This window comes from Neophocaena asiaeorientalis, unplaced genomic scaffold, assembly GCF_003031525.2.
Source record: "Neophocaena asiaeorientalis asiaeorientalis breed wild unplaced genomic scaffold, Neophocaena_asiaeorientalis_V1.1 scaffold629, whole genome shotgun sequence".
NCBI lineage: Eukaryota > Metazoa > Chordata > Mammalia > Artiodactyla > Phocoenidae > Neophocaena > Neophocaena asiaeorientalis.
The window spans coordinates 5949610-5971771 of NW_020175468.1; the positions used below are offsets into that span (position 1 = coordinate 5949610).

General features: G+C 51.9%; 1 protein-coding gene across 1 annotated transcript; it reads left to right on the top strand.

Annotated features, from left to right (window-relative positions):
* The first annotated feature begins 389 nt into the window (after positions 1-389).
* KCNN4 (potassium calcium-activated channel subfamily N member 4) lies at positions 390-12930 on the top strand. Its single transcript, XM_024768558.1, has 9 exons — positions 390-685; positions 3847-3942; positions 5194-5624; positions 7638-7773; positions 10348-10458; positions 10653-10771; positions 11070-11139; positions 12336-12503; positions 12815-12930. The coding sequence occupies exons 1-8, from the start codon at positions 527-529 to the stop codon at positions 12498-12500; spliced, it is 1287 nt and encodes a 428-aa protein (XP_024624326.1). The 5' UTR covers positions 390-526; the 3' UTR covers positions 12501-12503; positions 12815-12930.
* The last annotated feature ends 9232 nt before the right edge of the window (positions 12931-22162 follow it).

Here is a 22162-nt window from a genome sequence, read left to right on the forward strand (position 1 = left end):
GGGTGTGGCTGTGAGTTTCAGAGCTTGTCAGGAGTTGTGAGTCACTCGGTGTAGGTTGTGTTGTATGCCCATGGGTGTTATAGGTTCTGTCTCCGGCCATGCCGTGTTTGAGGGTGTTATCACCCTGTGTTGCATGGTGTCCGGGTGTGGCTGAGTGTAGGTGTGTATTACACGCTGCAGACCGTTGTGTATGACAAAGCCCATTGTGTGTTGGTGTGTGTCTTAATCCATGTGGACACACGCCTCTTCCTTGCTCTGCCCCAAGACACACCCAGCCCCTCCTTAGTCTGAGAAGGGGGGTTGGGGAGCCTCCCCTCTGCCCAGGGGCCTCCCCAGCACCTCCCCGCCCTGCCCAGCAGTCACCACCCCCCAGAGGGCACAGGCTCTGCTGTGCCTCAAAGCAAGAGCCCAGAGCGAGGGAGCAGAGCAGGCCGGGGACCTGCAAGCCATAGTGGCTGCTCTTTGTGTGCTGCGAGGTGGGGGAATCTGGGCAGGAAGCTGGCTGAGCCCCAAGACCCCGGGGGCCATGGGCGGGGAGCTGGTGCCGGGCCTGGGGGCCCTGCGGCGGAGAAAGCACCTGCTGGAGCAGGAGAGGAGTCTGGCAGGCTGGGCACTGGCACTGGCAGGAATCGGAATCGGACTCATGGTCCTGCACGTGGAGATGCTATGGTTCGGGGGGTGCCTGGTGAGTGGAGGCTGGAGGCTGAGACTCTAGAGTCTTGAGGGAGGAGGGGCTGGAAGCTGAAACTGCTGGGTCTGAGGGAGGAGGGGCCTGGGGGCCAGGACTCTCGGGTCCTGAGTGAGTAGAGGCTGGAGACCCCTGGGTCTGAGAGTGGAGGGGGCTGAGGGCTGGACTCCTGGGACCTAGGGAGGTAAATGCTGGGGGCCCTCTCTGCAAAAGGAAGGGAAGAGGGGTCACAGAGTGTCAGTTTGAAGGTATTGCAATTAGACAGTTGGAGGCCCAGGAGCCCTGGAGGCCAGGAGGTGGCTGGTCAGATACTTGAGCAGATTAGGGGAGAGGTAACCCCAGGTTCAGTGAAGGGAGAGTGGGGAGAAAGGCTGGCTTCTTCCAGTAGGCAGCAGCTCCTTGGTCCTTATCTAAACTCTAATGTTTGCGCAGTATCTCAGAGGCAAAGGGCAGAGACCAAAAGAACTGGCTGGGTGGTGGGGGTGGGAAAAGAAAACAAGCACCGCCCCCCTCCCCCCTCCATCTCCATCATTAAGAAGCTCAGCTTCCCCAGAATCTATGGGCTATTTAGTCTGGGAAATAAGGGAGAGGTAGGTTTATGGTAGCCTGGACTCCTGGGTCCCAGGAGAGGAGAGGCTGGGGCCCGGGTTCCTTAGAGGTGACTTAGAGCGTTTTTAGGGGAAGAGGGGCTGACTTTGAGGATAGTGTGAGTGGGGAAGGAAAGAACAAGTGGGGCTAGGACAGGTCGGAGCAGGTTCCCAGCACATTCCAGCCCTGGTCCGGGCAGTGATGGGGGCAGATGAAGGACACGGGTCAGAACTGGCGGCTTGAGGACGGGACAGAATTGCTCAACAGGAAAGGAGGGGGTGGAGATCTGTCTAGGGTAAGGGACGTGGAATTGGGCTGGTTGGAGGGCACTGATTTGAGGATTGAGTTGGGGGGATTTCTGGGGGACAACACTCAGGCTTGGATTTGGGGGTGGGAGAGGCAGACAGCTTTGAAGTGACCAGGAGCCACACGGACTGTCAGGGCAGGCTGGCTTCCTCTGGCCGGGTGGCCAGGCAAGGGCAGCGGGCACTGAGGGGGTGGGGCCGCCGAAGCCCATGCCAACAGGAAACATGGTCAGGCCGACCCGCTGCTCCCACACTTCAGCACCCCGCCCAGCAGGCGAGGTGAGGACAAGGGAGCCCTGGCAGATGGGAAGGGACAGGGGGTCTTTCCTACGCCACCCCATCCCTCCGCTGCCTCACCTCCAATCGCTTCCCTCTACCACCTGCCAGGCTGCTGCCTCCAGCACGGGGACTCTGGAATCTGCTGCAGCTCTCTGAGCCTCAGTTTCCCCAACTGGAAACCGGCGGTGAGGGTTGAAATACATGATCCGAAGGGTCCTCCTCAGCCCCCTTTCTATGACTGCCTTGACAACACCCGTGTCCCCTCCCCACCTCCATCGTAATCTAATAAACTCATTTTGCAGGGATCCAGACACCTGCTCGCCAGGAGGGAAGGGCTGGAGGAGAGGCAGGTGCCAGACCCCACCGATGCAGGGGAACGTGATAGAGATAGTGGGGCGGGAGAGGGAGGATGGTGAGAGGTACCGAGAGGCAGAGATACACAGAGACACCGAGCCAGAGAGAGACCAAGACAAAGATGCAGTAAGAGACAGAGTGGTACAGACAGAGAAGGGGGTCGGGGATTCGGGGCAAGAGGAATTGGAAAGGAGAGAGGACCACCAGAGAAGTGGATTGCAGAGCGGGGAGGAGGTTGGGTCTAGTGGGATGTTCTTTGGGACAAACTAAAGAGGGGGACAGGGAACTGGGGAGCCACAGAAGGATGAAGGGGTGGGGAGGGCTAGGGACAACAGCACCATTGTTCGGGGAAGGGGGACAGGAAACTGGCCCTCTTCCCCTGCACAGAGGGGGGCCCTGGCCGGGTCAGGGGAGCTGGCAGTGTTTTAGGAGAAACAGGTGCTGAGCTCAGAGTGGGAGCCCAGGTGGCCCCTTCCCCCTGACACCACCTCCCAGGCAGAGATCCACACACACACCCCCTCCTAGGGAATCCAGCAGTCCCAGTCCCCTCTAAATCCCTTCCTCAAGAATTCTAGATTCCTCCAAGGTATTGCCACACAAAGACAGGGGAAAAAACTTCCTGTGGTTTCTGGAGGCCATGTGCTTCTGGGCAGCTCTGCCCTGGGCTTAGAGCCAGGAGAGAGCGCAGGAGGTGGGGAGGCAGGCAGAGGAGACACACGGGGCAGCAGGACTGGGGGGCCTTTCTCAGAGCTGGGGCTGGGGTCTTAGGAACCCAGCCCCCTGGATGAGGGCAGGGGAGGGTGTCACTCATTCCTTGGGGCCTGAGTGATAGTTTCTAGGCTCCTCAGGAACTGCGGGGGGAGGGGAGGGACCTGAAGTTGCTTTCTAGGGCAGAGACCAGCTGGGTGGGAAGGGAAGGGGAGGGACCACTTTTTAGAAGCTAAATGTCTGTTTCTAGACACCCCCCCATACACACACACACACACACACACACACACACACGCACATACACATAAAGGTCTTCCCACACACACAAAACTGAGGAACTATTATTGATGAGGACCAGTACAGGGGAATTAGGAAGGAATGTGAGTTTCAAGGTCTTCCCACACACACAAAACTGAGGAACTATTATTGATGAGGACCAGTACAGGGGAATTAGGAAGGAATGTGAGTTTCAAGGTCTTCCCACACACACAAAACTGAGGAACTATTATTGATGAGGACCAGTACAGGGGAATTAGGAAGGAATGTGAGTTTCAAGGTCTTCCCACACACACAAAACTGAGGAACTATTATTGATGGGGACCAGTACAGGGGAATTAGGAAGGAATGTGAGTTTCAAGGTCTTCCCTCAGGGGTGTGGTCCTAGCAGAAGAGCTGAGGAGGAGGGTGAACACTGGCACCTGGGCCAGGGCTGTCCCCTTGGGAAGGAAGAGGGCACTCTCCCTGGGGACCAGATGATGGTTTTGAGACTTCCCCAGACCTGAGGCATCAGGAGGAACTGGGCTGGGGGCTGGGAGTTAGGAGGCTAGAAAATTGGGACTGGAGAAGGGATGGCGGTTTGGGAAGAGTGCAGCGGGGACTGAGGGAGACCTAGGATCTCACCCCTTTCTCTCTCCCTCCCAACAGTGGGCAATCCACCTGTTCCTGGTTAAATGCATGATCAGCATCTCCACGTTCTCACTCCTTTCCCTTATTGTGGCCTTTCATGCCAAAGAGGTCCAGGTAGGCCCCCAGCCCCTCCCTAGCTCCCCTCAGCCCACCCCCACGCCCTGTCAGCTCACACTTCCCACTTCCTGGGCTGAGTGATATCACGAGCTTCCTCCACCCTGAGATACATCCACACCCTCATCCACCCCGAGGGGATGAACCACGGACAGACAGACAGCCCCCCCCCAGCAGCCCTGACCTTCCTCCACCTGCTGCCCTGTCTCACCTTGCACACCGGTAGATGCTGAGAGTTCCCGCCCCCAGGCCTCTGTCCACTCTGTCCCAGGTTGCCTCACACAAGACACAGCCTCCCAGATCTCACTTCTCCACCCCTGAGTCCCTACCTGTTCCTGTCCCAACAACCCAAGATCCTAGCCCTGTGCCCGCAGGTCCTTCCCCACTGCTGAGCTCCCCACCTCTGTGCCAACGACTCCACAGACCCAGAAGCCCTTCTCACCCGTATCCCCCCCTCCCATCATATGTCTCAACCCACACTGGACTCTCCACCCCTTCCCCTCTCATCCCATCCCCCACATCCCCAGATCCTGCTTCCTTCCCCCCACACCTCTGCAGTATAAAATGAGGGTTATTGGTTGAGTGTGGTGACGCCCCTTGCAGTGCCTGGCACACAAGATGTGCTCAGTAAGAAGTACACATTATCATTAAAGCAGTCATTCAAATAGTTAAGTGGCCTGAGAGCCCTGGGCCTCAGTTTCTGCATCTATAAAATGGGGGTAAGAATACTTTCAATCTCACTGTCTCGTGAGCATTCACTGAGTCACACACATAAAGAGGACAGCGCAATGCCTGGCACCTCCAAAGTGCCCTGTAAATGTTGGCTATTATCATTGCTAATGGGATGATGGCAATTACTACTGCGTCCCCAGAAACTGGAGTTAGGACATAGCTCTATGGATGTGGAATGTAAGTTCTTGGAGAGGCAGGGGTTTTGTTTTGTTTTGTCCACCCATATCCTCAATATATCACAATATATGGAACAATGTCGGGCATACAATAGGCACTCAATAAGTGTTTCTGGGCTGGAAGTTCTGGAAGTGGGCTGAAACTAGGGGGAGAAGGTGGAGAGCTGTCTTCCTCGGGTCCTGCCCTGCCCCTTCCCACCCTCCCGGGCCCCATGCCCTGCGCTATCTGCCTCCCTCTCCGGCCCCGCGGGCGCGCCCCCCTTATCTCCCCGCGCAGGCTGGGGAGCAGGCGCCTGACCTTCGTGTGACCCCCCTCCTTCTCCATCCGTTCCCCTCCCTGCAGCTGTTCATGACGGACAACGGGCTCCGGGACTGGCGCGTGGCGCTGACCGGGCGGCAGGCGGCGCAGATCGTGCTGGAGCTGGCTGTGTGCGCGCTGCACCCGGCGCCGGTGTGGCGCCCGCCATGCGCGCAGATCTCGGGGTCCCCGCAGACGGCGGTCACGCAGTCCTCGCCGAGCTTCCTGGGCCAGGCGGAGGCGCTGCTGTCGCTGGCCATGCTGCTGCGCCTATACCTGGTGCCCCGCGCCCTGCTCCTGCGCAGCGGCGTCCTGCTCAACGCCTCCTACCGCAGCATCGGCGCGCTCAACCAGGTCCGCTTCCGCCACTGGTTCGTGGCCAAGCTGTACATGAACACGCACCCCGGCCGCCTGCTGCTCTGCCTCACGCTTGGCCTCTGGCTCACCACCGCCTGGGTGCTGTCGGTGGCCGAGAGGTGAGGGTGCGGGGGGAGGGGAGGGCGGGAAGGGACGGTACCTGGAGCCTCTGGAGGAGCCGCTTACAACCACCATCGCTCTGTACCGTGGTGCAGGTTGGGACTCCCTGGGACCAAGAAGTGGAGAAAGCCTATCGCCCCAAAGCCTTTCCTCCACCTGCAGTCTCCAGTCTCCCCAGACACACACACACACCATAGGAAGCCCTGCCCTTCCTGCTTCCAAATCTCTCCTGCCTCAGGTTTCCAGGCATCTGTTCAGTCTCAACACGCAGGCTCTGGGCCCTGGCCAAGGGTTGCACCTGCTTTGGAGGAAGGGGACGTCTTTTCCAAATTAGCACAGATGCACTGTAGGTGCTCCCAGTGACCCCGGGGCTGCGCCAGAAGGGAATTCCGTGCAGAGAATTGGTACGGGAATTCAAGACCCCCTGCTGGACTTTGACCTGATGCTGGAACTGTACCCCTCTGGGCCTCCACTTACCTTACAGATAAACAAATTGGGGGTAATCTTAGCCAGTGGTTCTCAAAGTGTGGTTCTGGACCAGCAGCATCTCCTGGGAACTGGTTGCAAATCCAAACTCGCAGGCCCCACCCGGATCTGTGGAATCCAAAACTCTGGTGGGTTGGGCCCAGCAGTCTTTTTTAACAGTTCACGCTGATGCTGGCTCAAATTTGAGAACCTCTGGTTTCGTACATCTGGCAAAGGATTCTTGAGGGGAGATGGAGAATGGGAAGAACTGGCCTTAGATCTCTCCTCTCTGAGCCTCTGTTTCCACATCTATAAAATGGGTATCAAAATCCACCATCTTTAAGGTCTCCCTGGCAATTCTAATCTTTCATGATTTTAAACTCATTCATCTCACAGGATCTCAGTTTTCTCAGTTGGGAAATTGGTCAGGATCAGTAAATGATCCTCCCACCAATTTTCTCACCTGAAAAATGGGAGGATGGGCAGGGAGCCAAATTTCTAAATCTGTTTGAGGCAGAAGTCCTCAAACTTGAATGTATTTTGGGATGAAGGGGTTGGAGCTTAACAGGGCAGATTCAGTCGCCACCTCCAGACGCTAATTGAGTGGGTTTGAGGTGTCTGGGGCCCTGGTGAGTGATGCTTTCCCTGCTTTGGCCTAACTGTGGGTCAAAGTTAGACAAATCCTGACTATCCATCCTTTCCATGGCTGGACCTAAATGTCCCCTCCTATGAAGTGAGGGGGAAAGAGGCAGAGTCTGCCAAGCCTTTTTATTTATTTTTTTAAAGTGCATTTATTTCCTTATTTTAAAGATTTATTATCTATTTTATTTTATTTACTTTTGGCTGTGTCGGGTCTTGGTTGCGGCATGCGGGATATTTTGTTGCAGCGCGTGGGCTTCTCTCTATTTGTGGCATGCAGGCTCCTGGGCGCGTGGGCTCTGTGGTTTGCGGCACGCAGGCTCTGGTTGAGGTGCGCAAGCTCAGTAGTTGTGGTGTGCAGGCTTAGTTGCCCTGCGGCCTGTGGGATCTTAGCTCCCTGACCAGGGATTGGTGTCCCCTGCACTGTAAGGTGGGTTCCTTACCACCGGACCACCAGGGAAGTCCCCCGTCAAGCCTTTTTAGAGTCCCACCTTTTTAGTCCTGATAGGGCCACCTCTAGGCCATAGAGCATCTTTGCGGAAATTAGAAAAAGGTGCCCCTTCCTTTGAGTGGATGCAGCCCCCTGCCGGGTCTGACAAGTGGACTTCAGGCTGGGTGTCTGCCCCCCTCTCAACCCCTCAACCACACGCTCTGAATGTAGCAGCCCTGGTAGCCTAGCTGAAACCAAAAAGGCTTTGGAATTGGTCGGATCCAGGTTCAAATGCCACAGCCCAGAGTGGTTAAGCATCTTGCCCAGGTCACACAGCAAGGAGGAGGCCAGGCAGGCTCTCCAAAGCCCAGAACTTAACTGGCTTTTTCTGAGTCCTTCTTGCAACTGTGGGTGTATGTTAAGAAAGAGGGTATCAAACATCACAGGAACCCCAGAATTAACCCACTCTTCCCCACAGACAGACCGTTAATGCCACCGGGCACCTTTCAGACACACTGTGGCTCATCCCCATCACATTCCTGACCATCGGCTACGGGGACGTGGTGCCGGGTACCACATGGGGCAAGATTGTCTGCCTCTGCACCGGAGTCATGGTGAGTACACCCACTCAGGGACCCTGCCTTTATCCCACAGTGCTCATCCCCTGGGCCCCAGGAAACCACAGAGCCAACTAAGGCACTCAGGGACACCCCCAAGAAACTCGGGTGTCTGGTCCCCCACAGCCCCATTGCCTGTCTAGGACACAAACACTAGCCTCATTTCCTTTGAAAATCCAGGAATCCATGCCCTGAGTCCTCGCTCTCTCCAGAACCTAGGACCCAGCCCTCATCCTCCTTGGGAACACAGGCCCCTGACCTCCCAGCCCCATTTCCTCCCAGATTCCAGGAGTCCAGTCCCAAGCCCCACCAAGACTCAGGTATCTTGCCCTCTCCCCCGCTTTACCCTCTCAATCATCCAGGACTCAGGTACCTGGTTTCCCAGCTCTAGGCTCTTCCAGGACCCAGGAATCCAGCCTCCCAGCCTCCATTGAAGTTATTTATTGCGTTTAGACATCAAGAGCATGCCTGTGGACTCAGGCTGCCTGGGTTCAAATCCTGCTTCTGCCCACTTCCTAGCTGGGAGTCAGCCACACAATCTTTCTGGGTCTCAATTTCCTCATCTATAAAATGGGGATGCTGATACCAGTGTACTCCTCACGGGGTTCCTGAGAAGACGAAATGAATTAAACCACGTAAAGGGTCTCAAACACAGAAAATGGTCAGTAACTGGGTCAGGGGGTGGCGATGCGGAAGCTGTTGTTGTAACTGGTTCCAGGCGTCCGGCTGCCCCTACCCCAGCTCTTGTGCCCTCAAGGATGAGACAGAGGCTCCCCAAGCGCCAGACTCCAGCCTCCTCCCCAGAGTCGGCCTCCTCCTAAATCTAGACATCTGCCCCCTTCCCCTCATAGACCCAGCACCCAATGCCTTGGCCTTCACCTCCCTGTGAGATCTGGCTCCCTTTACCCGCAGGAATTCAAGCCCCCAGCCCTGATTTGTCCCAGGAAGGACATGGTGAATCCCCCAGTCCTGGGTCCACAGGTGATGCATGGGGGGAAATGTGACAGCCCCCTTCCCTCCAGCAGTGAGTCTTTGTGACTAGGAAAGAGGGGCAGGGACTCAGCCAAGGACACACTCCCAAAGGGTCAGGGACCCTCAGGGCTGCCTGGGACCTCCTCCCTCATTTGACAAAAGGAGAAACAGAGATAAGGCGATTTGCAGTCGAGCTCACAGCCAACTCCTAGCTGAGAGGTTCCAAGGTACAATGAAATTATAACAGCTAACTTTTATTGGGCACATACTCTGTGCCAGTCTCTGCTCTAAAGGTGTCAACTTATGGAATCCTCGGAGTAATACTGTGAGGGTGTGCACATTTTACAGATAAGAAACTCAGACACTAAGAGATTAGATAACTTGCTCTGAAGCTGGGCTTGAAACCCAAGCAGTCCCAGAGCCAAGGTTTACAGCTAGTAATTATTCTGAGGGTCAAGAGCTGAAACATATGGGGTGGGGGAAGACTTCAGGAGATTCATTCTAACTCCAGGCACTACAGAGCAGTTGGGATTTGTTGGGGCCTTGAAGGATCAGAGGCCTCGAGAAGGAAGGGAGAAGAGTGAGACCAAGGTGCTCAGGCAGGTGAGGGCCGAGTTGCCTGGGACGGAAGCTGGGCAGAGGAAGAAGAGCGGCCTGGACCTTGGAAGGCCTTGAGAGCTGCACTAAGTCTGGGGCAGTGGGAGCCTAGAAGGAGATTAGGGTGAGGGCATCAGGGACATAACTGGATGTTTGATCTCCCTGGGGTCAGGGTGGAGTGAGGGAAAGGCTGGAGACTGTCCAGAAGGGACAGGATGTGGCCAGAGCTGGGCAGAGGCTGTAGGGGTGGGGAGGAGGGGGAGGACACCCTCGCTGACCTGACGGCCCACTGGACCGTGGGGAGGAAAGGGTCCCGAAGGAGCCCGAGGTCTGCTCCTTGCCCAGAACCAGCCCTTCTCCCCAATCTCCAATCACACTTAACCAAAGAGAACATGAGCTTCCCTGGTGGCGCAGTGGTTAAGAATCCACTTGCCAATGCAGGGAACACGGGTTCGAGCCCTGGTCCGGGAAGATCCCACATGCCACAGAGCAACTAAGCCCGTGAGCCACAACTACTGAGCATGCGCTCTAGAGCCCCCGAGCCACAACTACTGAGCCCATGCGCCACAACTACTGAAGTCCGCGCACCTAGAGCCCGTGCTCTGCAACAAGAGAAGCCACAGCAATGAGAAGCCCGCGCACCACGACAGAGTAGTCCCCACTCACCACAACTAGAGAAAGCCCGTGTGCAGCGACGAAGACCCAATGCAGCCAAAAATAAATTAATTAATTTTTTTAAAAAAAGAGAGAGAACATTGTGATGGTGTAAATACCGCACCTAGGAGTTGGACTCGGACGCATGATTTTATGATCCCAGCTCCACCACTGGGAGCTGTGGGACCCTGGTTCTCTCTGGGCCGGTTTGCTAGTCTGTCAACTAGCGGTGGTGCTGCCTGCTGTCTGTGGCTGTTGGGAGGGCTCAAGGAGAGAGAGAGTTGGTGGCACACGGCTGGTCCTCAGATCCCCACGGGCCTTGTGTCATAGTGCCTGCTGTGCCCACAGGGGGTCTGCTGCACAGCCCTGCTGGTGGCCGTGGTGGCCCGGAAGCTGGAGTTTAATAAGGCAGAGAAGCACGTGCACAACTTCATGATGGATATTCAGTATACCAAAGAGGTGAGGGGGCCTCCAGCACCCAGAGCACACCCCTTCCACAGCCCCAGGATCCAGGCCCCCGGCCCCTCCCCGCTCAGACCCAGGATCCAGACCCCCGGCCCCTCCTCCCTCAGACCCAGGATCCAGACCCCGGGACCCTCCTCCCAGAACCCTAGGAGGACTATCTCGCTTGACACTGTGAAACCCACCCCCAGATGAAGGAGTCGGCCGCCCGAGTGCTGCAAGAGTCCTGGATGTTCTACAAACATACACGCAGGAAGGACTCTGGAGCCGCCCGCAGGCACCAGCGCAGGCTGCTGGCCGCCATCAACAGGTGAGGACCTCTGTGCGTGCGCACGCCATGTCCAAGTCTCTTCCTCTCTGCAGGGTGCACGCGCATGCGCGCGTGTGTGTGTGACCAAGCATGAACGCGTGCCCAGGTCAGGATGCCCATGTGTTGTCTCACTGAACGGATGCCCACCGCGTGATGGTTTCGTTTACATGTCCCAGAGTGTCTGTGGGCCTGGATGCCCGGGTCTCTACGTGGGAGGCGGGCTCATGGGTGCAGCCACCCCTTCTCATCCCACCTCTGAGCTAGGGCCACTTTGACCCCCGCATTTTTTTACCCCCAGGTTCCGCCAGGTGCGGCTGAAACACAGAAAGCTCCGGGAAAAAGTGAACTCTATGGTGGACATCTCCAAGGTACTGGGATCCCATGAGAGGGGGTCTGGGAGAAGAGGGAGGTTGGGGGCAGCTGGTAAGGAGATCTGGCCCTGGAACAGGGAACGCTGGCACACACAGGCACTCACTAAAGGTTTGTGGCTGAACGAACGAATGAATGAATAAGTGAATGATGCAATAGCGTTTCTCATGTAAGGTGCGGTTTCCTTTGAAACTTAAATAACTTGTACAAAGAACTCCAGTGTTCGATGTGAAATTATCTCCATTGTCAAGTTACTTACATGTGGACGGATATAAAATTCCTTTCAACTATGACTCTTATACAACAATAAAACCAAAGCAAATTGACAAACCAAGTTCAGACACAAAGGGCAAAGCAATAAAAGGCGAACTAACAGCACTGACACCCGGACAGGTGGAAAACTCAATCTGTGTTGCTATTATGAAGAGGGGGCCCAGGAGCGCTGGGCAGCCTTGCCTGGCCAAGGGGTGACTCAGCTTGCCCTCCTCCTGGGTCCCCTTGATTCTGAAGTGCTCGAGTAGGTGACATCATGTACCCCGGCTTGGCTCACAGCACCTCTTGCTTAGCCGGTAGCCTCTGCTTTTTTCTCATTAGTCCACGACAATTCAAACAGTGGCCCTTGGCCCCAATACCATGGTAAACACAGCCACAGATGCCGGCCCCTAAACTGCATGGTGGTGGCCTAAATCTGCCGGAATTGGCAGGTCATGATTTCCAAGATTATCCACCCGGCCCAAAACACGTAAGTCAAGAGTTCTCATAGAAAGCTCACACACTCTCAAGGACGAAGCTGTGAATCCTAGTTTGAGAAGGCAGAGAAAGGGCTCTGTGGATTGTGAAGTCAGGCAGTCATCAATTACACAAAGATTTAAGTGAGCACCTACTAAGTTCTAGGGCCTCCCTGATCCAGGTGCTGCCTTGGGCGTGTCATTTAACTGCTCCAGGCCTGTTTCCTCAGCTCTTAAAAATAGAAACAGGATTCCCACTGCCCACACTTTTAGGAGGATTTTAAACTATAAAAAGCACCAGGCCAAGTTGCTGGGCGGTGTCAGGTGGTTGATAAGGTACCTGATATTATTGAGGATAATCCTCCAAGGCCTGTGAGGACTTAGTAAATGCTGGTTCCGCTGCCTTACTCCACGGGGCAGGGAGAGTCTCCCCCAGCCACCGATCCCTCTGACCTCTCTCTGCCCAGATGCACATGATCCTCTGTGACCTGCAGCTGGGTCTGAGCACCTCACACCAGGCCCTGGAGAAGCAGATTGATGCGCTGGCAGGGAGGCTAGACACCCTGACCGAGCTGCTTAGCGCTGCCCTGGGTCCACAGCAGCTTCCAGAACCAAGCCAGGAGGCCACGTAGCTGGTAAGGGAGCTGGGACTTGGGCAGGAGAACATCCTGGAGGAAGGGTGCCTGTGGCCAGCACTCCATGTGACTAAGGGGGTGGGGGATGGGTGGCCTGGAGGTGAGGCCACCCTTTCTCTTCCGCTTTGGCTCTGTCTGGAGGGAGGGACTCCAAGTTTGGGGCTGGACCAGCAGCGAAGGAAACAGACGTTCCATCCCCCCTTCACAGACTCTCAGTACCCGCTCTCTCTTTCTTTGCTTGGTCTCTGTCTCTGTCTCTTCCTCTGGTGTCTGGCCTGCTTGTCTATCCATCTCTCTGTTTGTCTCCCCAGGACCCAGCCAGGAAGAACCAGGCTACTTTCCCCAGGATTGAGGTCAAGGACATTCTCTCTGCTACTCCTAACCCAGCCCCATGCATAAAGCCAGTTAAGCGTAAGGACGGAGGGGGGCCACACCTTGAGGTGGGTTGACTCCCTGATGGCTGCTGGCGGGGACACTAGCTGAAGGAGGGAAGCCGTGGCCCATCCCCACCGAGGCCCCAAACGGGAAAATGGTCACCCCTGTCCCACATACCCTGTGCCTGGGGACTGGGACTCCTGAGTCCCAGAGGAGGAGGGGAGCAGGGGCCCAGAGTCCAAGATCCTGGACTGCATCAGTTACCCGCTGACCAGCACAGATGAAGGAACGAGGCCCGAGGCAGAAGGCACAGCCCCCTGGCGGGAGATCGAGGAGGACACCAATTCTCCAGAGCTGCAGAGAATTATCTGGTGGGGGAGAAGGTGGGACCTGGGGGGAAGAGTGAAGCTCACCAGTCTCTGCTCTTATACTTTGTAATAAATGTTAAACAAAGTCAGAAGGAGTTGCTGTTTCTTTCGAAACATATCCACACTCCAAACAGGCAGGTCAGCCAGTGGAACGCCCTTGCCCTGTCTGAACCTGTTTTCCCATCTATAAAACAGAGGCCTCTAAGAAGTATCCTCCCAGGTCTGTAGGCTGGGGAGTCCTCAGCTCCCACCTGGCCCCAGCCCAGATCTGCGGTGAAGAGCAAGGGCTTTCAATTCAGGCCCAGGAGCCCAGCCCCCCAGCCCCTCCTCCCTCAGACCGAGGAGTCCAGGCCCCCAGCCCTCCTCCCTCAGATTTGGATCAGGGTCCAAATCCTGGCTCTGCCAACCACTGGCTGTGTGACTTTGGGCAAGTGGCTTCACCTCTGAACATTTCACTTCACCTGTAAGATAGGGCCACCTTCCCATGGGTCAGCTGTGAAGATTAAAACTGGCAGTGCACAGAGGGTCAGGTATTTAGTAAGAACAAATACAGGCAAGAACTTAATCATTTTTATTAGTGCTACTGATTTTCAGACACAATGAATACGGGGCTGCCCTTTTTCTTTTTTCTACTGCCCTTTAACCCTCTCTACTCATATTCCACCAGAACCTAGATGAAAACTCACCTATCAGGAGACTAACAGGAATTCCAAACCATCCTACGTACTTGTTTCGTACCTGCTAGGACTAAGACAGAAAAAGGAAAGGGGGCTGGCACTTACAGAGGTCCTCCTGTACGCCCAGCTCTGCGCTCCTGTTTTGTAAGTCACCGCCACCACTGCCCGCCCCACTCCACCCCATTGTACAGATACAGAAACTGAGGTTTCAAGAGGAGCAGGGCCTAGCGGGCCTGGATTCACACCCAGCTCATCCCACTGCAGAGCCCTCCCTCTCTGCCCTGCTTGAGGTGAGCCAAAGACAGAGCAGCCTTGGACCCTGAACCTAGGTCTCGTTTCCCACAGCCGCTTCGTTCCACTTGCAGAGGCTGATTCATCCTCGCTTCCCTTGATTTGAGGGGAAGCCCAGGCTGCGAGTCATACTTCTCTGCTGAGCTATCTTTGGATATCCCTGCAAGTCCACAGCCAGCCTCCCCCTCAGCCCCAAGAGCTAAACTGCGGTTTGCACCGCCCACTGCCGCAGACAGCCCTTCCTCTGGACGCCAGCCCATCTGCGGGGAAGAGGAAACAGGAACATTTCCAACACCCTACCCCTGCAGTAAGCCCTCCTTAGTGACGCCAGATACCCTGCCAAACTCATTCCTCCAGGACCACCCTTTCCTAGTTGTACTTGGCTTCAGCCGGCAAACTCTTTCTTACTCCTCCTTTGGGCCCCTGCTTAGATGCCCCCTCCTCCAGGAAGCCCTCTCTGAAGCTCCCATAGCCCCACGAACCTGTCTCTATTACGATAATAATATTTATTGGGCAAAGCCCCAAGTTAAGTCCTTTATATAAATGATCTCACAAAATCTCTACAAAAGGAGACAAGGTGGTATTACTGGTCCCATTTTACAGATGAGGAAACTGAGGCACAGAGATTAAGAACCCTGCCCAAAGCCACAGCAAAGAGATGGGGGAGCTGGGATTTGACCCAGGTGGCCAGGCTCTGGAGCCCCAGCACTTAGCCAACCAGCCCATTCATTCGCTCAGGGATCCCTACACCCTATTTTAATTTTTACTCTGTTGCGTCTTCAATGTCAAGGGCCTGGCATATACCAGGCCTCAGTGAATATCACTGAATGAACACACTACCTGGGATGGCTGGAAGCTTCTCACCCTCTACCACATGTTGGTTTCTTCTGGGACAAGGGACGAACTGGTTTTAAGGGGCTTTTGACTAAGACTAAGAGCACACATGAGAGCGCTCCTGTTCTGAGCTATCTCAGATCTGCCCCCGCCACCCTGCCCCCACTCTCCACTGTGGAGCTCAGGTCCTGACCTCTCCCTCCAGCAGTCTCTGCTCTCCACCTCACACAATCAGCACTTTCTGAAGGCCCTGCACCAGGGGCAGGGCTGCAGGCATAAGGCAGAGGGCTCTGCCCCCAGGGGCTCAGTCTCATGGTGATTTTGGCAACTTCCCCCTCCTACTTCTGTTTTGCCTCCATGCCCACGAGAGGACTGGGTGGGGAAAAGTGGGTCCAGAGAGGGCTGGAGGGCTTACCAGGGTTAGAAAGCCAGTCAGGAGCTGGGGCCACCCCATCCCCCACCCCAACCATGCCCCAGACATGCCCTTCCTCTGCTCAAAACCCTTCCATGGTTCCCACCTGCCCTTCTCTCAAAGTCTGGCTCCTAGTGCTAGCTCATTTTTTCTCTTCTTGCAGGATCTTAGCTCCCTGACCAGGGATTGAACCCGCACCCCCTGCAATGGAAGCGCAGAGTCTTAACCACTGGACTGCCAAGGAAGTCCCCACTCAATTTTCTTTCATTGAGATTTATTTTACATAAACACCACAAATTTTAAATGTGGCCTCAATAGATTTTTTACAAAAGAATTTACCTGAGCAACTACCACTCGGCTCAAGCTTGAAGTTTCTGGGCCCCTAAAAACTCTCACGCCCCTCCCATCTTGATTCCTTTTGCCCAATTTTGAACTCTGAAAGGAGCCCTGCTGCACACCCCGGTGTGTACCTGCTTCTTGGTACCAGCCAGGTGCACATTCGTTTTTACTACAGAATGGTGTTACTACACGCACAGGCCTCACCTGGGGGGGCTCTTCCGGCTCTGCACCCCCCTGCCCCTGCCTCTAGCCTCCCCATCCCCTCCCTGTCATGGCTGCTAATGATTCTGCACCCAATTCCAGTGTGTGAGGGTCTTTTTCCCCCATGCCAAGCAATTCTCAGACACCAGAGTCGACTCAATCCTGACGCTGTCTACTTGGAGACAGCGTCAGATTCCACAGGTTAAGGGTTCAGTCCTACAAGACTGCCCCCTACCCTCACCCCTTCAGATGCCAGTTTCAAGTCCAGGCTGTCACCCATGCTTCTGACCGACTGGCTACAGATCCAACAACCCCCTTCCTTGGGTTCGATGAGTGGCTCACAGAACTCAGAGACATGCTTGATTTACTAGATTACTGGTTTCTTATAAAAGGATATAACTCAGGAATAGCCACGTGGAAGAGATGCATAGGGCAAGGTATGGGGAAGGGGCAGGGAGCTTCCATGACCTCTCTGGGCACCACTCTCCCCAAATCTCCATGTGTTCACCAAGCTGGAAGCTCTCCAAACCCTGTCCTTTGAGGTTTTCTACGGAAGCTTCACTGCACAGTCATGACTGATTAAATCATTGAACTTCCGTGACTAATTCAACCTCCAACCCCTCTCCCCTCCCTGGAGACCTGGAACTTCTGACCCTCTAATCATCTAGTTGGGTCCCTTGGCACCCAGCCCCTATCCTTAGGTTACCTAGGTGCTTTCCAAAGCCACCTTATTAACATAACAAAACACACCCTTATTACCCCGTTCCAAAGGGTTTAGGAGCTCTGTTCCAGACTCAGGGGACAAAGACCAAATACATATTTATTATAAATCACAGTATCACAGCTGCTCCAGCCACAGGGCTCTTCCCTCCCAAAGATTCTCTGTCGTAATTGCCCATCACTCTCCTGGCCCTTTTGCCCCATCCATGTAGAACAAACATGGCCAGTATCTGTCCAGTTCTTTATGATGGTTGGTAAAGGAAGCTGTATCATCTACATCAACACCAGACTGCAGTCCAAGGGCCTGTTTTGAGCTTTTCTGCTGTGTGGGATTACTGCTAACACATAAAAACTAGGAGAGTGCTTTTCACTATTTGGAGGCAATGTCAAATGGTAACACTTTCCTTTCTTCTACCAGGATGAGCTGGCCCTTCTTCAATTCAAGTCCAAGCCCTGTCTCCACCTGTAACCAGGCTGCACCCTCTCTCGCCTCCTTGAGGGCCTGGGTCCTAAGTCTCCTGCCTCATCCATTTTCCCTGCATTGAAACAGGAGGCAAGGGGCAGGGCACAACCTTTAAAAGAATGACATAGCCAAAGGACATGACAAAAACTGGTTAGAAACAACTAAGTCCAAGATGGCGGAAGATTCAACTTCCAGTGGAACTTGAGCCTCATTATCTGCTCATTGTAATACATTAGTTAAATGAAACACCTACCAGCGCCATGACAGGTCTGAGGACAAGCATAAAAGGTCAAAAAGTGTGCTGTGGTGCAATTCCTGGAAATCCACGCCCATTCCCCTGAAATAGATGGAATAATCCTTCCACTCATTAGCCTATGAAATTACCGAGTCCATAAAAATTAACCACCCCATATTTCAGGGCCTCTCGCCTTCTGAGATGGCCCACGCTCTGTCTGTGGAGTGTGTTTCTCTCTAAATAAATCCACTTCTTACATAACACTTTGTCTCTCACTGAATTTTTTCTGCAAGGAGACATCAAGAACCTGAGCTTCATTTAGTCTTGAGACCAGGTGTGTCATCTCAATTAAAAGGCCATGGGGAAGACGGCGGAGTAGAAGGATGTGAGCTCACTCCCTGTTGTGAGAACACTGAAATCACAACTAACAGCTGAACAATCATCGACAGGAAGACACTGCAACGCACCAAAAAAGATACCCCACATCCAAAGACAAAGGAGAAGCCGCAATGAGATGGTACAAGGGGCGCAATCCCAGTAAAATCAAATCCCATAACCGATGGGTGGGTGACTCACAAACTGGAGAACACTTATACCACAGAAGTACACTCGCTGGAGTGAAGGTTCTGAGCCCCATGTCAGGCTTCCCAAGCTGGGGGTCCGGCAACAGGAGGAGGAATTCCTAGAGAATCAGACTCTGAAGGCTAGTGGGATTTGATTGCAGGACTTCGACAGGACTGGGGGAAACAGAGACTCCACTCTTGGAGGGCACACACAAAGTAGTGTGTGCATCAGGACCCAGGGGAAGGAGCAGTGACCCCATAGGAGACTGAACCAGACCTACCTGCTGGTGTCGGAGGGTCTCCTGCAGAGGTGGGGGGTGGCTGTGGCTCACCATGGGGACAAGGACATTGGCAGCACAAGTTCTCAGAAGTACTCCTTGGCACAAGCCCTCCCAGAGTCCGCCATTATCCCTACCAAAGAGCTGGGTAGGCTCCAGTGCTGCGTCACCTCAGGCCAAACAACCAACAGGGAGGGAACCCAGCCCCACCCATCAGCAGACAAGCCAATTAAAGTTTTACTAAGTTAGGCCCACCAGAGCAACACCCAGCTCTACCCACCACCGGTTGCTCCCATCAAGAAGCTTTCACAAGCCTCTTTGAGAGCTTCATCTACCAGAGGGCAGACAGCAGAAGCAAGAGGAACTACAATTCTGCAGCCTGTGGAAGGAAAACCACATTCACAGAAAGACAGACAAGATGAAAAGGCAGAGGACTTTGTACCAGATGAAGGAACAAGATAACACCCTAGAAAAACAACTAAATGAAGTGGAGATAGGCAACCTTCCAGAAAAAGAATTCAGAATAATGATAGTGAAGATGATCCAGGACCTGGGGAAAAGAATGGAGGCAAAGATCGAGAAGATGCAAGAAATGTTTAACAAAGACCTATAAGAATGAAAGAATAAACATCTAGAAGAATTAAAGAACAAACAAACAAAAAAAGAAAAAACAAACAGAGATGAACAATACAATAACTGAAGTGAAAAATACACTAGAAGGAATCAAAAGCAGAATAACTGAGGCAGAAGAACGGATAAGTGACCTGGAAGACAGAATGGTGGAAATCACTGCCACAGAACAGAATAAAGAAAAAAGAATGAAAAGAAATGAAGACAGCCTAAGAGACCTCTGGGACAACATTAAACATACCAACATTCTCATTATAGCGGTCCCAGAAGGAGAAGAGAGAAAGGAAGGACCTGAGAAAATATTTGAAGAGATTATGGTCCAAAACTTCCCTAACATGGGAAAGGAAATAGCTACCCAAGTCCAGGAAGCACAGAGAGTCCCAGGCAGGATAAACCCAAGGAGAAATACGCCAAGACACATAGTAATCAAACTGACAAAAATTAAAGAAAAAGAAAAATTATTGAAAGCAGCAAAGGAAAAACAACAAATAACATACAAGGGAACTCCCGTAAGGTTAACATATGATTTCCCAGCAGAAACTCTACTAGCCAGAAGGGAGTGGAACAATATATTTGAAGTGATGAAAGGGAAGAACTTACAACCAAGATTACTCTACCCAGCAAGGATCTCATTTAGATTCGACGGAGAAATCAAAAGCTTTACAGACAAGCAAAAGCTAAGAGAATTCCGCACCACCAAACCAGCACTACAACAAATGCTAAAGGAACTTCTCTAAGTGGGAAACACAAGAGAAGAAAAGGACGCACAGAAACAAACCCATAACAATTAAGAAAACGGTAACAGGAACATACATATCGATAATTACCTTAAATGTGAATGGATTAAATGTTCCAACCAAAAGACACAGGCTCACTGAATGTATACAAAAACAAGACCCAGGGCTTCCTTGGTGGCGCAGTGGTTGAGAGTCCGCCTGCCGATGCAGGGGACATGGGTTCGTGTCCCAGTCCGGGAAGATCCCACATGCCGCGGAGCGGCTAGGCCCGTGAGCCATGGCCGCTGAGCCTGCGCGTCCGGAGTCTGTGCTCCGCAACGGGAGAGGCCACAACAGTGAGAGGCCTGCGTACTGCAAAATAAAACCCCCCAAAAAACAAAAAAAATAAAAACAAGACCCATATATATGCTGTTTACAAGAGACCCACTCTGAAGACCCACCTAGGGACACATACAGACTAAAAGTGAGGGGATGGAAAAAGATATTCCATACAAATGGAAATCAAAAGAAAGCTGGAGTAGCAATACTCATATCAGATAAAATAGACTTTAAAATAAAGAATGTTACCAGAGACAAGTAAGGACACTAAATAATGATCAAGGGGTCAATCCAAGAAGAAGATATGACAATTATAAATATATATGCACCCAACATAGGAGCACCTCAATACATAAGGCATATAGCTAACAGCTATAAAAGAGGAAATTGACAGTAACACAATAACAGTGGGGACTTTAACACCTCACTTACACCAATGGACAGATCATCCAGACAGAAAATTAATAAGGAAACACAAGCTTTAAATGACATAATAGACCAGATAGATTTAATTGATATTTATAGGACACTCCATCCAAAAACAGCAGATTACACTTTCTTCTCAAGTGCATATGGAACATTTTCCAGGATAGATCACATCTTGGGTCGCAAATAAAGCCTCGGTAAATTTAAGAAAATTGAAATCATATCAAGCACCTTTTCCGACCACAACATTATGAGATTAGAAATCAATTACAGGCAAAAAAACATTAAAAACATAAACACATGGAGACTAAACAATACGTTACTAAATAACTAAGAGATCACTGAAGAAATCAAAGAGGAAATCAAAAAATACCTAGAGACAAATTACAACGAAAACATGATGATCCAAAACCTATGGGATGCAGCAAAAGCATTTCTAAGAGGGAAGTTTATAGCAATACAAGCCTACCTCAAGAAACAAGAAAAATCTCAAATAAACAATCTAACCTTACACCTAAAGGAACTAGAGAAAGAAGAACAAGCAAAACCCAAAGTTAGTAGAAGGAAAAAAATCATAAAGATCAGAGCACAAATAAATGAAATAGAAACAAAGAAAACAATAGCAAAGATCAATAAAACTAAAAGCTGGTTCTTTGAGAAGATAAAATTGATAAAACTTTAGCCAGACGCATCAAGAAAAAGAGGGAGAGGACTCAAATCAATAAAATTAGAAACGAAAAAGGAGAAGTTACAACAGACACTGCAGAAATACAAAGCATCATAAGAGACTACAACAAGCAACTCTATGCCCAAAAAATGGACAACCTGGAAGAAATGGACAAATTCTTAGAAAGGTATAACTTTCCAAGACTGAACCAGGAAGAACTAAAAAATATGAATAGATCAATCACAAGTAATGAAATTGAAACTGTGATTAAAAATCTTCCAACAAACAAAAAGTCCAAGACCAGATGGCTTCACAGGTGAATTCTATCAAACATTTAGAGAAGAGCTAACACCCATCCTTCTCAAACTCTTCCAAAAAATTGCAGAGGAAGGAACACTCCCAAACTCATACTATGAGGCCACCACCACCCTGTTACCAAAACCAGACAAAGACACTACAAAAAAAGAAAATTACAGACCAATATCACTGATGAATATAGATGCAAAAATCCTCAACAAAATACTAGCAAACAGAATCCAACAACACATTAAAACAAAGAAGACATACAGGTGGCCAAGAAGCACATGAAAAGCTGCTCAACATCACTAATTATTAGAGAAATGCAAATCAAAGCTACAATGAGGTGTCACACCAGTTAGAATGGGCATCATCAGAAAATCTACAAACAAATGCTGGAGAGGGTGTGGAGAAAAGGGAACCCTCTTGCACTGTTGGTGTGAATGTAAATTGATACAGCTACTATGGAGAACAGCATGGAGGTTCCTTAAAAAACTAAAAATAGAATTACCATATGACCCAGCAATCCCACTACTTGGCATATACCCAGAGAAAACCATAATTCAAAAAGACACATGCACCCCAATGTTCATTGCAACACTATTTACAATAGCCAGGTCATGGAAGCAACCTAAATGCCCATTGACAGACGAATGGATAAAGAAGATGTGGTACATATATACAATGGAATATTACTCAGCCATAAAAAGGAACAAAATTGGGTCATTTGTAGAGACGTGCATGGACCTAGAGACTGTCATACAGAGTGAAGTAAGTTAGAAAGAGAAAAACAAATATTGTATATTAACGCATATATGTGGAACCTAG